The sequence below is a fragment of the Anopheles coustani genome, chromosome X (genome assembly GCF_943734705.1).
Source record: "Anopheles coustani chromosome X, idAnoCousDA_361_x.2, whole genome shotgun sequence".
Lineage (NCBI taxonomy): Eukaryota > Metazoa > Arthropoda > Insecta > Diptera > Culicidae > Anopheles > Anopheles coustani.
The window spans coordinates 15,525,927-15,539,838 of NC_071290.1; the positions used below are offsets into that span (position 1 = coordinate 15,525,927).

Genomic DNA, 13,912 nt, shown 5'->3' on the forward strand with positions numbered 1-13,912 from the left:
TCAGTTGTACTGGTGGCTAATTTAATTCAGTTCTGATAGTAGATCAGTAAACTCAGGTTTACTGGCGACTCAGCAAACTCTGTAGGTTTTAGAGGAGAATTAACAAACCCAGCGCAACTGAGTTTACTAAGCCACCTGAGTAGATGAGCTACTTGAGAAGTAGGTGAGCCAACTGAGTCAGTAAGCCACATCAGTATGTTACAGAGCTACATCGATGCAACACTTAACTGAGCTAGATGGCTCACTCTGCTCACCAAATTGAGCGAAGTAGCTCAGCTCTGCTCACCTAATAAGTTACTTGATACAACACTACTCTGCTCACCAAATTGAGCGAAGTAGCTCAGCTCTGCTCACCTAATAAGCTTCTTGATACAACACTACTGGTGGCTCTTTAAACCCTCTTGGTCACCAAAAAATCTCACTTTGTCTAGTGACTCATTGAAAGGAGTACAACACTACTTGGAAGAAGTTTAACTCACCATGGTCGGCGTTGCTCATGCGCTGCAGGACGTCCTGCACGTCGGTGACCTTGGTAGTGTCGTTGAGGAAGGAGCGCACTTGGCGCGTGCTGCTCGTCGAGGAAGTCATCGTGTGGGCGTCGGCGCCCCGGCGGAACTCCACCTGCTGCTCCTCGTCCTCCTCCTCCTCCTGTTCGTGCTCGTCACCGAGCGAGCAGCCATCGGTCGCCGGCGTTGAGGCACGGCTGGAGTGGCTGTGCGCGCTGGAACGCAGGATCAGACCGGCCTTAGGGTAGCTGCGGGAGTCCTGCTGCAGCTGCTGGTGCTGTTGCTGTTGATGCAGCGATCCGGATGATTCACGGTGCACGAATCGCTCCGTCAGCTCCTTGACCGAACCCTTGCGCACCACCTTGGCGGTCCGTCCGCTCCCATCGATCGTCTCCACCTCCTCGACGGAGTGGGCGCCGGTGGAGTCGAACTTCTCCGTGCGGGTGATCGCCTTCAAGCCACCTTCCTCGCCTGCATAGTGCGTGGTGCTGCGCTTACCGACGGCCGGTCCACCGTTCTCCGCGTACAGCGTCTCGGTGACGATCGTGCCGGTGACGGTTGTACCCTCCCCGTCGAGCGGCGGCACCGGTGTGGCCTTCTTCTTCAGCGCACGTATACCGAACAGCGGCAGCCCGTTCTCGTCCATAGGGCCCACGCCGTAGCTCGAGGTGATGCAGTCGGTGGTCGACTTCGGCTCGGACGCCTTCGTGTGGTAGCTGCTGCTGCTGCTGCTCGAGGTGACCGTCTTCTTTACCGTCATCGAGGAGCCACCGGTGCCGCTGCCAGCGCCCAGCGACGAAACGCCGCTTCCCTTGAACGTGCGCGTGTTCTCCGACGCCTTCTTCAGGATGTTGCTCGTCGCCCAGATCGGACGCTCGTCCTTGGCGCTCGCCTTCGCCCCGAACCGATCCGTCGTCACCTGTTTCGTTTCCACCGGTGCGGTCGGCTTTCCCACCTCCTGCTGCTGCTTCTCCACCGTGACCTCCGTCGTGGTCGTCGACGTAGCCATCTGGTGGCGGGCGTTAGTGCCGGCACTGTCGGTGCTATCGGCGAGCGTTGACGACGTCTTGCGCATCGCCGAAGTACGCGTCGGGCTCGAGTCCTTGCGCTTCGTGGCGACTCCGTTGGCATTCTTCGCCGCCATCGTCGTCGTCGTCATGGTCGTTACGGTGGTGCTACTCTGCCGACCCGTCGCTTGCTCATCGCGCTGCTTTTTCACCAGACGAATCTGGGCGCGTATGCGACGCCGCTGCTCGTAGCCCGTGACCGCTTCGAGCATCCGTTCGAGCACCTCCAGCTCGAAAATGTCCTCGATCGCAACGTCACCGGTGAGGGTGGTCGCACCGGCACCGCTCGACTTACGCTTCGGTTGCGCTGGCGTCGGGTTTGCCGCAACCGCCGCCAGCGTCGTCGTCACCGTCGTCGTGCTCGTACGATTGCCTGCATCGAGGCGCTTCAGCTCGACACCGAACTTGCTGGAGCTGGTGCTAGTGGCAGCGGTGGTTGTCGTCGTCGACGCCGTGCTCGCGTTACGACCCACCGCTGGCTGCTCGTGGATTGCCCCCGAGCCACCGTAATCCACCGATTCACGACGCTGGTTCGCGTTGATGTGTTCGAGCGACGCCACCGTGTGGTTCATATAGGACGGCTTCGATCCGTCCCCGACCGAGGGTGCAGTCGAGCGCTCGCGGTCCGTTTGCTTCAGAGACTGGCGCCGCACCGCCGTCGACGACTCGGAGGCCTCCTGCGACGTTTGCGTAGTGTACTCGACCTGCATGCGCGACGACGAGATGCGCTTCTCGAACAGGTCCTTCTTGGAGGACACCGTGTCGCGGATGTAGGCCGGAGCGCGCGGTGCTCCACCACTGTCCCGGCGGCTACCCGCACCTCCCGCCGACTTAGGAGCACCGACTTCCGGCTCCACCGGCTCCACGGCGCGGGGTTCCTCCGGTTTCTTCTGCCCACCATCGACATCCGTCGATGTAGCAGACTGCTTGCGGAATACCCCGATGTCGGTCAGCTTCACGTCGGTCGTGCCCTTCCTGCCCTGGTCCTTCTCCTTCTCCAGCGCCTCCTTCTTAGCGCGCCGCTCCTCCCAGATCGAGGGCCGGCTAAGGATGTCGCGCTGGCGAGCGTCCTGCACCGCTTGGCCCTTCTCGAAGATTTCCTTCGCCTTCTTCACGGCTTCGGTGCTGCGCAGCGTGATCGGGCTGGTCGGAGCGGGACCGGCCGCCGCCGCCGCCGGTGCTTGCTTCGTCACCGTGGCCGTGCGATAGCGTTCGGTGATGCTGGTGGCGTTGGTAGATCGTCCCGCCAGCTCCGTTTCCGACTCCTCACCAACCGTATGGCGTGCGGTGCTACGCATGGCGTTCTTCACCAGCTCCGGTGACTTCTGAGGAGCAAACTTGCTCGTCACCTTGTCGGCCACCAGCTCGCCGTTCGGTTCGGTTCCACCTAGCTGCGGTGCACCATCCTCAGCAGTCGGTGTGTGGCGTGCTGGTTCACCTCGCGTCTCCCCAATACGGCTAGCGAAGCGGTTCACCTTCTCGTTCACGCTCAGCAGACACTCGTCACCCTCGGTGACACTTGCCGGCACCTCGGTGACCGCCTTGCCCGCCCCGTCCGGCACGAACGGTCCGGAGGTGCGTATCTTCTTCACCTCCTCGGCGGTCGAGATGAACTTGGTCACCTTGTCCGAGACGCTCAGCAGGCACTCGTCCGACTTGAGGTGCTCGTCGATGTCGTCGTACTCGTGGCGCACCACGAAGCGCACCGGCTGTGGTGGCCGTGGCTGCGACTCCCCGGTCTCCTGCAGACGACGCGCCTCGTGCACGAACTTGCTCACCTTCTCCGTCACGCTCAGCAGCGACTCGTCGTCCTCGGTGACGCGGTCGAGGTTGGTGATGCGGGTGGCGTGCGCCGACACCGACTCCTGCTGCTCGTCCACCTCGGTGATCTCGCAGCCGACGTACTCGTTGGTCGCCTCCTCGAAGATCGGGATGTTGTTGACACGCGGCTGGGCCGACCCCGGGGCCCGCTCGTCGTCCGGCTCCTGCACCGCGTCCGGGTAGCGCGGCTTGCCGGTATCCTCGGTGTCAGGCGACACCGGGATCGGTACCAGCTTGTTCGGGGTCGGTTCGCGAGACGACTTTGCCTGCTGAATGTCGATCACCACGTTATCCAGGTGATCGGAGTCGAATGTCGTGGTGGTGGTGGTGGTGGTGGTTGTAGTGTTCGTGGCCGTGTTGCCAGCCACCGCTGAGGACAGCTTCGAAGAGCTCGACAGGTTAATCGTCTTGGTAGCGACGTGCTTCACAGGCCGCTCGACCTTACCGCGGCCATTGACCGCGGCCGGTGTTCGGTTGCTGCTGGGCGCGGTCGTAGTCGTAGTAGCCGCAGGCCGGTTGACGACGTTCGTCGCCCGCAGATGATTGTCACTCGACGAGCGAGCGTAGCTTTTGCTAGCCCGAGCCGCACCCGTCGTACGAACCACCGGGGCCGAGTCTTTGCGGTCGGTGACGGCGTACGCGCCCGCATGACGGCAACAGGCCGTACCGGTGGCACTCACCTCGACGCGCTCGACCGTTTCCTCGACCTCGCTGTTGTCCGAGATACCGGTATCCTTGCTCGACTCCGGATCCGTCTCCGGTTCGGGCAGCTTCCGAGCCGCCTGGCTGCGACTCGTCCGCGTGCTGCTCCACTCCTCCGTGCGGGTCGTCACCACCTGTGGCTTGCGCAGCGGGTTAATCTTGATCTTCGCCACCGTGATGTGGTTCTGCTTGACCGACGGGGTCGTCGGTGTTGTCGCCACCGGTGCCGCTGCCGCCGGACGTCGTTTGTCCGGACTGGTGGCTGGGGTACGCTGCTTACCACCGACACCAACCGACGTTGTCACCTCCGTCGCGCGCCGCTTCGTAACGTCAAAGTCCGACGAGCTCTTGTTGGTGATCGCACGGTTGCTCACATTGCTAGCCGTGGCCGACGTCGATGTTGTCGCCGTTCGACGATCGAACTTCGTATCCGACGACTGCTTGGTGAGGACCTTCGATGCGCTGCGAGCGGTGCGCACCTCCGATACCTCCATCACCGGCACGATGGTGATCTCCGCAACGGAGATATTACGCCCCTCCCGACGCTGTTCCACCAGTACCGTCGCCTTGCTGGTCTTGGTAGCGGTTTCCTCCTTCGAAACTTCCTTCGTTGCTGGTTTGCGTGATGGTGAGACGTCCTTCACCGGAGAAGCTTCCTTCACCGGTGACTGCCTAACCGGGGACACCTCCTTCACCGAGGGCTTTCGCGTCGGGGTTGGTTCCCTCTCGTAAGAAGCCCTGGTTACAGCTGGTTCCTTTGTCGACGACATCCGCTTCGGGGAAGGTTCCTTCTCTGGGGACTTCCTAGTTGGGGACGGTTCCTTCTCCGCAGGCTTCCTTGTTGGGGACGGTTCCTTCTCCGCCGGCATCCTCCTCACCGGGGAAGGTTCCTTCTCGGGCGATTTTCTAGCCGCGGCGGGTTCCTTCACCGACGGTTTTCGAACCGGAGACACCTCCTGCACCGTCGGCTTCCTGGTCGGGGATGGTTCCTTCGCTTCGGCACGTACCGGCGCACGCTCCTGGCGTGTCGGTGACGGCTCCTTGGACGTGCCGACCGAACTCTTACGCCCCGGGGACGACTCCTTCTGCACCTTGCGCTCCTCCAGCACGCTGTCCCGTTCGTCCGCTAGGAAGTCGCTTGTGCGCCGAGTGGCACTCGTCTTCAGCGTTTCACGCTCGATCGAACGGATCTCCTGCTCGATCTTTTTGCGCTGCTCGCGCAACTCCGAGCGTGTGCCGGTGTTTTGCTGCTGCTGCTGAACGGTTGTGACAGTGTTGTCGTACGTGCTAAAGATGCTACCGGTGGTGGACTTTGCGTCCACCTTAGGTTCCTCACCCAAGGGCCGATGCGGCATACCGAGGATCTTGCGGCATCGCTCCTCGTACGTTTCGCTGCGCACCAGCGGAGGCTTGGTGCTTCCATGCACACGCCCACCGTCGACCTCCTGCTCGTGCAAGGTCGTCGTTTCTACGACGCTGCTCTGGCACACCTCGCTGTGGCTGTCCCTTTGGACATCCTGCTTGACCGGTGAAGCTCCACGCGACTCCTGGGGCGTGTTCGCCGGTACCTTGCGTGGGCTGGGCGATCGCCCATCACCCACCGGTTGCTCCGGTTCACGGAAACCCGACACCTTGCGCTCCGAGGTGAACGTCGAGCGCATATAGTCCGGCCGGGAGTCGGACTCGCGCGAAGGGCTGCGACGTCCAGTGCGTCCCTTGTCCGGGCTGACGCTTGCTCGGCCGGATCCAACGAGCGTTGCGTTCGAGCGCACCGACCGTACGCTTCCCGTCGGCGAGATTGAGCGCAGTGAGCGAGCGAACGAATCGTGAGCTGCATCCACCTCGACCGAGATGCGCTGCGTAGTGGTGCTGGTTGTCGTCGCGGTGCGACTGCGACTCGAACGCTGCTGATCTTCGCTGCCGCTGACCTCCGAAAGGACGCTGGTGCGCGTGGGGCTTGCTTCCGGCTTCTGCTGCTGCTCCTGAACATGCTGAGTACGAACCGTTCGCGAGCGGTGCTCGTACTGGTCGGAGTCGGCGGCCGCCGGCAGCTTCTCGTAGGTGCGCGTCGTGACCGTGGTACCATCGTCGAGCCGCTTGGTCTCGGTGATCATCTTGGTGGTCGCGTTCACCATCGTCTCCTCCCGCTCGAGCACCTTGCCTGCGCCCTGCGCCAACCGGAAGGCCTCCCGGACGCGCTCCGGATCTTTGGAGAGCTCTTTCGGAGCCGCCGCCACACACTGCTCGTCGCTGGTGTTGGTGCTACTTCGCTTCATCGTGTTGCTGCTGCTACTGGTGGTGGTGGTGGTGCTGCTCGTGGTATTGATATTGGACGCCGCCACATCGTCGCTGTTCAGCGCATAGTCGGTCGCGTCGAGCAGCTGCTGCCGTCCGTCGCTGCCATTCTGCTGCTGACGTACGACACGCGACGTCGAGCTGGACGTCGAGGTGGTGGTGGAGCGCGTCGTGCCCGCCACCATGCGGCCCCTGTCCGCATCCTCGATCACGCTGTCCTCCACCAGCACCGTGCTCGACTGGTCGCCCTTGCTGTGCACGAAGTTCGACTCGTCGCCGTCAAAGTGCTCGCTGTGCGACTCCAGGTTGTGGCCGGCGAACGTCATCCGCCCGCCGTCCAGCTCCTTCGTGCCCTGCGTCGTGGCGGTGGTGTGCATCGTGTGCGTCTTCCCATCGTCGCTCACCTCCTCCGACGTCTTTATCTGCCAGCCACTGTTGGCGGACGGGACGGTGGCCGCATTTCCAAACCTACAAGCAAACCACCAGCGTTAGAGCTGAGCTCGAGCTCGTTCGGCGCGCCCGCCCCTTACCTGGTCGGACTCTCCGAGTCGCGGATCTCCTTCGTCTTGAAGCTTTCGAAGCTCTGGTCGACGAGCGAATCGCCGTGACTCGCCGCCACTGTGCTCTTCTTCAGCCCGAACGTGGCGCTCGCCTTATCCATCAAGAAGTACGGGGGGCTGCTGTCGTTGCTGGCGTAGAAATCCTTCAGCCGCTGCTCGCGCAGCTTGTACATATACGCTCGGATTTCCTTTTTGCGCGTAAAGTCCTCCGCCAGCTGCCACTGTTGGACGAAAGAGAAAAGTTTGCGACATCAGTTACTCGTTCACATTGCAAACGAATCAGTATTTAGAGTTCACCAAAACCTTACACATCTTATGTAAGGTGAGTTCTGCCTAAAAAAACAGAGGGAGAAGTTGCAGTTTAGATCATCACCCACATCCCCTCCTCATAAAAGACGTCGTCACCATCGTGGAGTTTCTAACGCAATTTGAAACAAGATGGCAAAGATTGGTAAAGAATACTTGAGGTCTCTTTTAAAGCTAATACTACACATATCAGACGGTATCCTATACCAAGAATCCACATATGCCCATATTGTGGCAATCAACAAGGGAATGTCAAAGCCGTACAGCATAGGCCAATGATCAGTAGAGGAGATAGACCGGTTTAAGATCAAGTACTAACCTATCAAGTGTAAATTTTTGGATATACCTTACACTTTAGATCTGTTTTAGTAACTTTGAAGTCTACAAAGAGCACCAGTCGGCCATGAAAGCCACAAAAGAACTGGCGAACATGCCAAAATAAATACACAAGGTGGCCTGACAAGCCGTTGGCATATTTTATCAAGAGCACTAAACTAGTGTAAGTTTATAACAAAACTCGTTGCGTCGCTTCTTTGAACCCTAGGATAAGTGAAACGTACGGCCACACGATTGGAACAACTCGAACCGTCTCTCGATTTCGCCTTCCAAGCGGTGGGCAGTTAGAAATGGAAGCAAACACGCACCGTAAAAGAACGTGCCTGTCCCATGTATGTCCAGGTCTCGATCAGACCGGGTTGCGAGAGGCATGGTGCAAGGAAGGAGGGAGAAAACATGTCACTGTCCACAATCCCACGCCCATACCGCGCGATCAGACTCAACCCGTCAACGTGCAAAGTGGTGAGAGACCCCTTCTGTTCGCGTCAAGTATCTGCAAAAAATATATCATTGGTTGCAATCGCCATATGGTGTCCGGTTGAAATGCAATGGGTCATGTCTGATGGATCTCAGGTGTGATCGAGATGTGTCGACGGTTTGTTTTTCGAGCTTTTCTCTGCCATTACTACATAATCTGTTGTTATTATTGTATCTTATCCTAAAGCTTCGAGAAGGCCTATTTTATCTCCTCGAGAAAAGATTCTATCGAAACATCTTAACAAATCACATACAAACGTATCAATAAAGGCCTCCAAAAGGTTACATTTTTATCGACATCTCCATATGTTTTCAGACACGCATTATTATAGCAGAGTAACACAGAAAGCTCTAAAAGCTCATTAGCCGTTGACGACAATTTTATATGCAAACTGTACGCAATAGTCCATGAAAGAGCCATTGCCGTGGATTTAAAATTGAAAAATGAAGGCTACTGCCCTAAACCTTTTGGTAAAACCCCAAAGTAAGCCATAAGCGGCGCTTCAACCACAGTCCCTTTCGATTGCATAGCCACCGCCATTTATTCGACAACCCTTTTTAACGGCTACAAGGTCCAAAAAAGGAAAAAAGAGATTCGCCTGCGAGTGGTCAGACTTTTTTTTTCCGTCTGCAGGTCCTGGTCTCCGTTGGCCATATTGATCGGTTAATGTTCCCATGTTCGGACCCCGATTAGAATAGCGTTATGGTGTGGATGCGGTGTTGCCGTCGGTCTGCATCTCGACAAACAAGAAATCAAGAAAAACGAAAGCACCACTCTCGAGGGAAAAGCTCGCCAAACGCCAAATCCCAGATGGTGTTCGGATGGAGGGATGGATGATATCATTTGACCCATTGCGCGGTACGGGGATGTGTAGCTGTTCGCCTTCGGTTCGCGGCTCGCAAGCCGGAGCCCGAAAAAGGCGGTGACGGTTGCCATGTCCTTAAACAGCAACAGCGTAAAGCTGGCTGGGGGAAGAGATGTGAATGGGAAACCGCAACCATTGGCTGGGCATGACTTCATGCCGTCGGTGACAAACGTGGCTGGCGACAAGGGAGCAGCCAGACTGACCTCGCACCGATCGAGCATGCGACTCGGTTCCGACGGTGCCGTACGGGTTAATTATCGTTAAGCTTAATGTCGGTTCGGTCTCTTCGAGAGCTCGACAGCAACGCCCCGGCTAGCCGTGCCTGCAGGTGTAGGCGGATAGGTTGCACGCACACCGCCTCCCGCCATTGCCACTGCGACTCATTGACGGCTGACTAACAGCCTACTTATATCCGCGTGACTCCGCAACGAGCGCTTCGAGTGTTCTCCCACACTCGCGGCTCCCACCGTCCAGACATCCCGGTAGCGAACGGGTCGTCGTCACCTTCCTAGCCAAGACGATCCCACGTAACCGTTGCACCGTGCGGGGCCAAGACCAACTGCATCCACCACACGGTAGTGAAGGTGTGAGGGTGGACATAAACACCGACGGTCAAAGAGGGCTCTAAGCACACCTCAATCGTATGTCACATCAATTGTGGATCTAACGTGACCGGAAGGCGATATTCTAATTTCACGGCTGAGTACGATTTAGAAAAAAACAACAACTAGGCATTAAGACACAGGACATTGTATGAAGAGGATCTGAAATAAAATCTAACGAAGGTAACCAGTAGATTCAACAGATAAAAGGCTGTTCTGCTTAAAGCCTCACCTCCGTTATACGAGTAGTCTCTCTATCGAACTATGCGAGGCTTAGCTGAATCTCCGGTTATTCTGAAACAATCCAGGTTCTCCAAAATAAAAGATCTATTGCTCATGCAGAGTTTGACAGGCTATCAGAACCAGTGTTTTTTTTTCAAACATCAATAATTGACATGTTTATCTACCAGTTTTCCGGTTTTCAGGAGCGTCCCAATATCCGGATGATACAGACAATAGTATGTGTAAATGACGTTCGAGATTTGAAATACCTGGAGTGATGTTGCAGGGTCTACTTCGGGCTGGGTTTCTAATTTTCCAGAGCCTTTGTAGTCTATCACGCTATGTTTCTGGCAAACATTTCAAATATCGTAACATTAGGTGGTAAAGAAGAGCCCGTAACATAAAAACGATGTTTGTCTACCAGTTTGCCAACCTTGCAGCGTCTACTTCGGTCTAATTTTGTATATTCATTATAGTCTATCAGGCCATGTTTCAAGCAAACATATCAAATATCGTAGTATTAGGTGTTAAAGAAGAGCACACAATGTTTGTCTCATTGATGTATTACCTCTATTGAAATTGATCATAGCCAGGTTTGAAAGTGGCGTTAGGTAGGGACACCACTTTTATGCTAAGTAGTTTCTTTAATTTAAGAAAAGCTCAGACACGCAAATCTTCCAGTTTTTCAGAAGCCTATGAAGTGAATCTAACAACTAGCGTGTTTGTTTCATTCGATATCAGAACAACAAATGTGATCATGTACCGTACGGTATTTCTCGTACCATTTCTTCCCCTTTCCCGTTCGCCTTTGCGCTCTATTTCTTCATCTGGTAGACTTTTTTACTCGCCATTTCTGGAGGTCCATGCATGAAGCAAACCAAATAGTGTGGAGCTATTCAATGGTGTGAACTCTGGCGTTACGATGGACGTATCTGTGCTGATAAGCGGAAGGGGCGAAGCAAAACCCACGGTTGTTCGAATCGGTCGATCGTTTTGTTACGGTATCGGGAAGTCCAGCACGGCATGAAGTGCGCACAGGTTCCGTCCGACTGAAGGCGCAATAAAATGGAATATTATATGCCCACTCATGGCAGCGCTCTCATCCCCCCGTGGTGGTCAGTATCGACCCTGCCTTGCCCTGCCCACTGTAGGCTGGAAGTCCCATCCGCCCACGTTCAATGTAATTGCCCGCCGCGGCCACAACCGCTTCCTCCCATCTCAACACCGGGTGCGCGTTGGTACATCCCATACCGCGAGCTAACCGAGCATCCGAGCTTCCGACATCCAACGGTGTTGATGATTGTCAGCTGATCGGCAGTAGCCATTCCCCCATCGAGAGGTGGGAGGGAAAGGAAATGGGCTAGCGGGAAAACTTGGACCACCGTAGCCCGTTACGAAAAACCCGTGTTCGTCTGAGATACCCCCGCCGTCCGGCCTGAATGGATGAATGAAACAAGGCCTTCGGCAAGTGTGAAGGCGTTGGCCAAACTAATGACTACATAGCACTGCCTCGGAGGAATGGCCGCTGAGGGAAGCTGAGAACACCCGGCACAATTATATTATTACCTCTTCAATGCACAGGGAAGAACAATATTTATTTCTTACCCTCCCGAAATGTATTTAAAACATTCCATCGACTATGCTTTACTCCTGTGTGTGTTTTTGTTTCACACCATTTGCAATTATGATTCTGACGCACTACGTTGTTTTTTTTTTATGGAAGAGAACGACGCCTCTACGCTTTCCCAACGGTTTCCGTTGGGGAAGACCTACGTAAGAAGCGACAAAGAACTTTGACTCGTTTTCATTCCACACACACCGGAAGACATTCGGCTGGAAGGGAAAATCGTAAGAAAAAGCGAACCGCGCCGGTATGAAGCTGTGATTCCCAAACCACCCAGTTCCGGGCGGGGCCGCGCTTGTGCCGCTTGTTTGTTTGGAAACGTCCACAAAACCGCAACCGACCCGCAAGCATAGCACATTAAATCAGTCACAAGCATAACGAGAAGCTTCTCAAGTTCACTGTGCCTTTTTTATGAAGTTTTGTTTTGAACTTTGCTGTGCCTATTTCGGTCTGGTTTCTAATTTCTTACTGTCTTTCTATTCGACATCCTCAAGCCGGAGTTGGACTCCGTTGGAAGAGATCTAAACAAGTTCTAAATACTATAAAATCGCGGCTCTGTAGATAAACCCAGTAGAGGTCTACTACTTGCAATAAACTTGTATTAGGTAGCCTGTGTATTCGACATCCTCAAGCCGGAGTTGGACTCCGTTGGAAGAGAGCTAAACAAGTTCTAAATACGATAGAATCAAGCGGAACTTGGAATCTACGCCAAAAAAGTCCTGTAACTTTCTAACATGTTCGAACTAAGTTCGATAAAATCACGGCTCAGTAGGTAAACCCTGTATAGGTCTACTACTTGTATTAGACATGTATTGACAGTGTTTGCATACAGTGGCTCTACTAGAAGAGAGCTCTGTGACTTTCCGACAACTTCTAAATTCGATAAAAGGTCTACTACTTGTATTCTACTGCAAGCCTTTGTATTCGACATCTTCAAGTGCGACTTGGACACTACTTGCAGAGAGCTCTACAAACTTTCAGATAAGTTCTAACAAATAACAGCTTGGTAGGCAAACTTTTTAAATGTCGACTACTTGTATTAGACTTATATTGGACAGTCTTCGTATTCGACATCCTCAAGCAGGACTTGGACTCTGCTTGAAGAGAATTCTGTAACTTACTGACAACTTCTAAATGCGATAAATTTACTTGCCATTCCTGCGTAGGTCTACTACTTATAAAGACAAATACTTCAGAAGATTTGAATTCAAAGAAACTACAAATTTGTTTTCATGCTTGACGTCTCTGACAACGCCCCGCCGTGAGTTCTGAGTTTTACTGGAAAGGTCAATATTTTCCAGAGTAGCTTAGGAAACCATTTAATCCTTACTGAAGCATCAAACTTGTTCTATGGTTGCCTTTCAGATCTGCAGACCTGAAGTTTTATTACCCATTGGTTGAAAAGCAATTAACTAAAGGAACCCATGTTTAGCATAAAATAGCAATCATCTTTGGCGAGAGGAAATATTGGATCAGTGTTTTTTATGGCCGAAAGCCTTGTGCAGGATAATAAAACGCGAGATGGGATTGGGCGGCCGAAGCGCGGAATCAAGGTCGGAAGCATCCAAACCGGGTGATGGTAAGAAAAATACCACATATCCGATGCAGATCATCAAAGGATCAACGAAGGCACACGAAAAGCGAAGGTAGGAAACCGGCCGCCACGGCAGCGATTCCCTGGCAACAAACGGACCCAACCGGCACCGAGCCAAACCGGTCCACGGATGCACCCACCTTCCCACACTCACCGGGTCACTCCTGCACCGTCGTTGTTTTGTTCACTCGCTCTACGTTTCGCTTTCGTTCTTTACTTTTGTTGTTATAAATAATAGAGCAGCGATCGTATTAAAAACTGTCACTCGGGAGTTCACTTCCCTGCTGCCGGTTGGGATCGATGTTCGATTGCGTTTGGATTCGATCGGCCGGCGAGATGGTGATGGTCGAGCTGTTCGAGCTTCCGCTCCCAGGTTGAACTGATGTTATGATTGAATCACAGCAGTGGTCCCGTCATTTTCGCTTTTCTTCTCGTTATATTTGTTTCGATTGCGCGTCGTTTTGATTTTCACTGCAGAACGATTTCACTTGCTAGCTTGCAACTCAACTGTTTTGGTTCGGTTCTTGTGAGCACTTTCAACTGTTTAACTTTTTCTCCACACTTCCTCGTTGTCGTTGCGTTTTAAAACATTCGATCTTGTTTATTTGTTTTCCTTTCGATACGGTTCGTATTTGTGATTTGCTTAATTTAACTCGTTGTTTTGTTGCTTCTTCAATGCACGCCCGGTTTTCCTAACGCTGTATTGCTGCGTTTGCACCACCAACCTTTTTTCAACCAACTGGCTTTTCCTGCACAATTTCACTGACCGGCAGCACTGGCGCTCAGTGAGCTTGTTTGCTGTGCTCTCGTTTTTTGTTTTCTGTTTTCGGTGCGGTGTGTGTTTTGGTTTTTCTTTTACACCCCACTCCGGCTTGTCCGGTGTACCGAAAGGGGCTCCGGTGTTCCCGTCCCGTTGCGGTTCCGCTGTCGTCTT

The 13,912-nt window shown here is 54.2% G+C and overlaps 1 protein-coding gene across 1 annotated transcript in view; it reads right to left on the minus strand.

Moving 5' to 3' along the window:
- The window catches only part of LOC131269353 (mucin-19-like), a 36,674-nt gene that overhangs the window by 13,636 nt on the left and 9,126 nt on the right, over positions 1-13,912 (minus strand). Inside the window, exons 2-3 of the mRNA XM_058271704.1 lie at positions 6,922-7,172; positions 480-6,859 (exon numbers count right to left, since the gene is read on the minus strand). Of these exons, the coding sequence (XP_058127687.1) occupies positions 480-6,859; positions 6,922-7,172 (6,631 nt within the window). The remainder of the gene's footprint in view (positions 1-479; positions 6,860-6,921; positions 7,173-13,912) is intronic.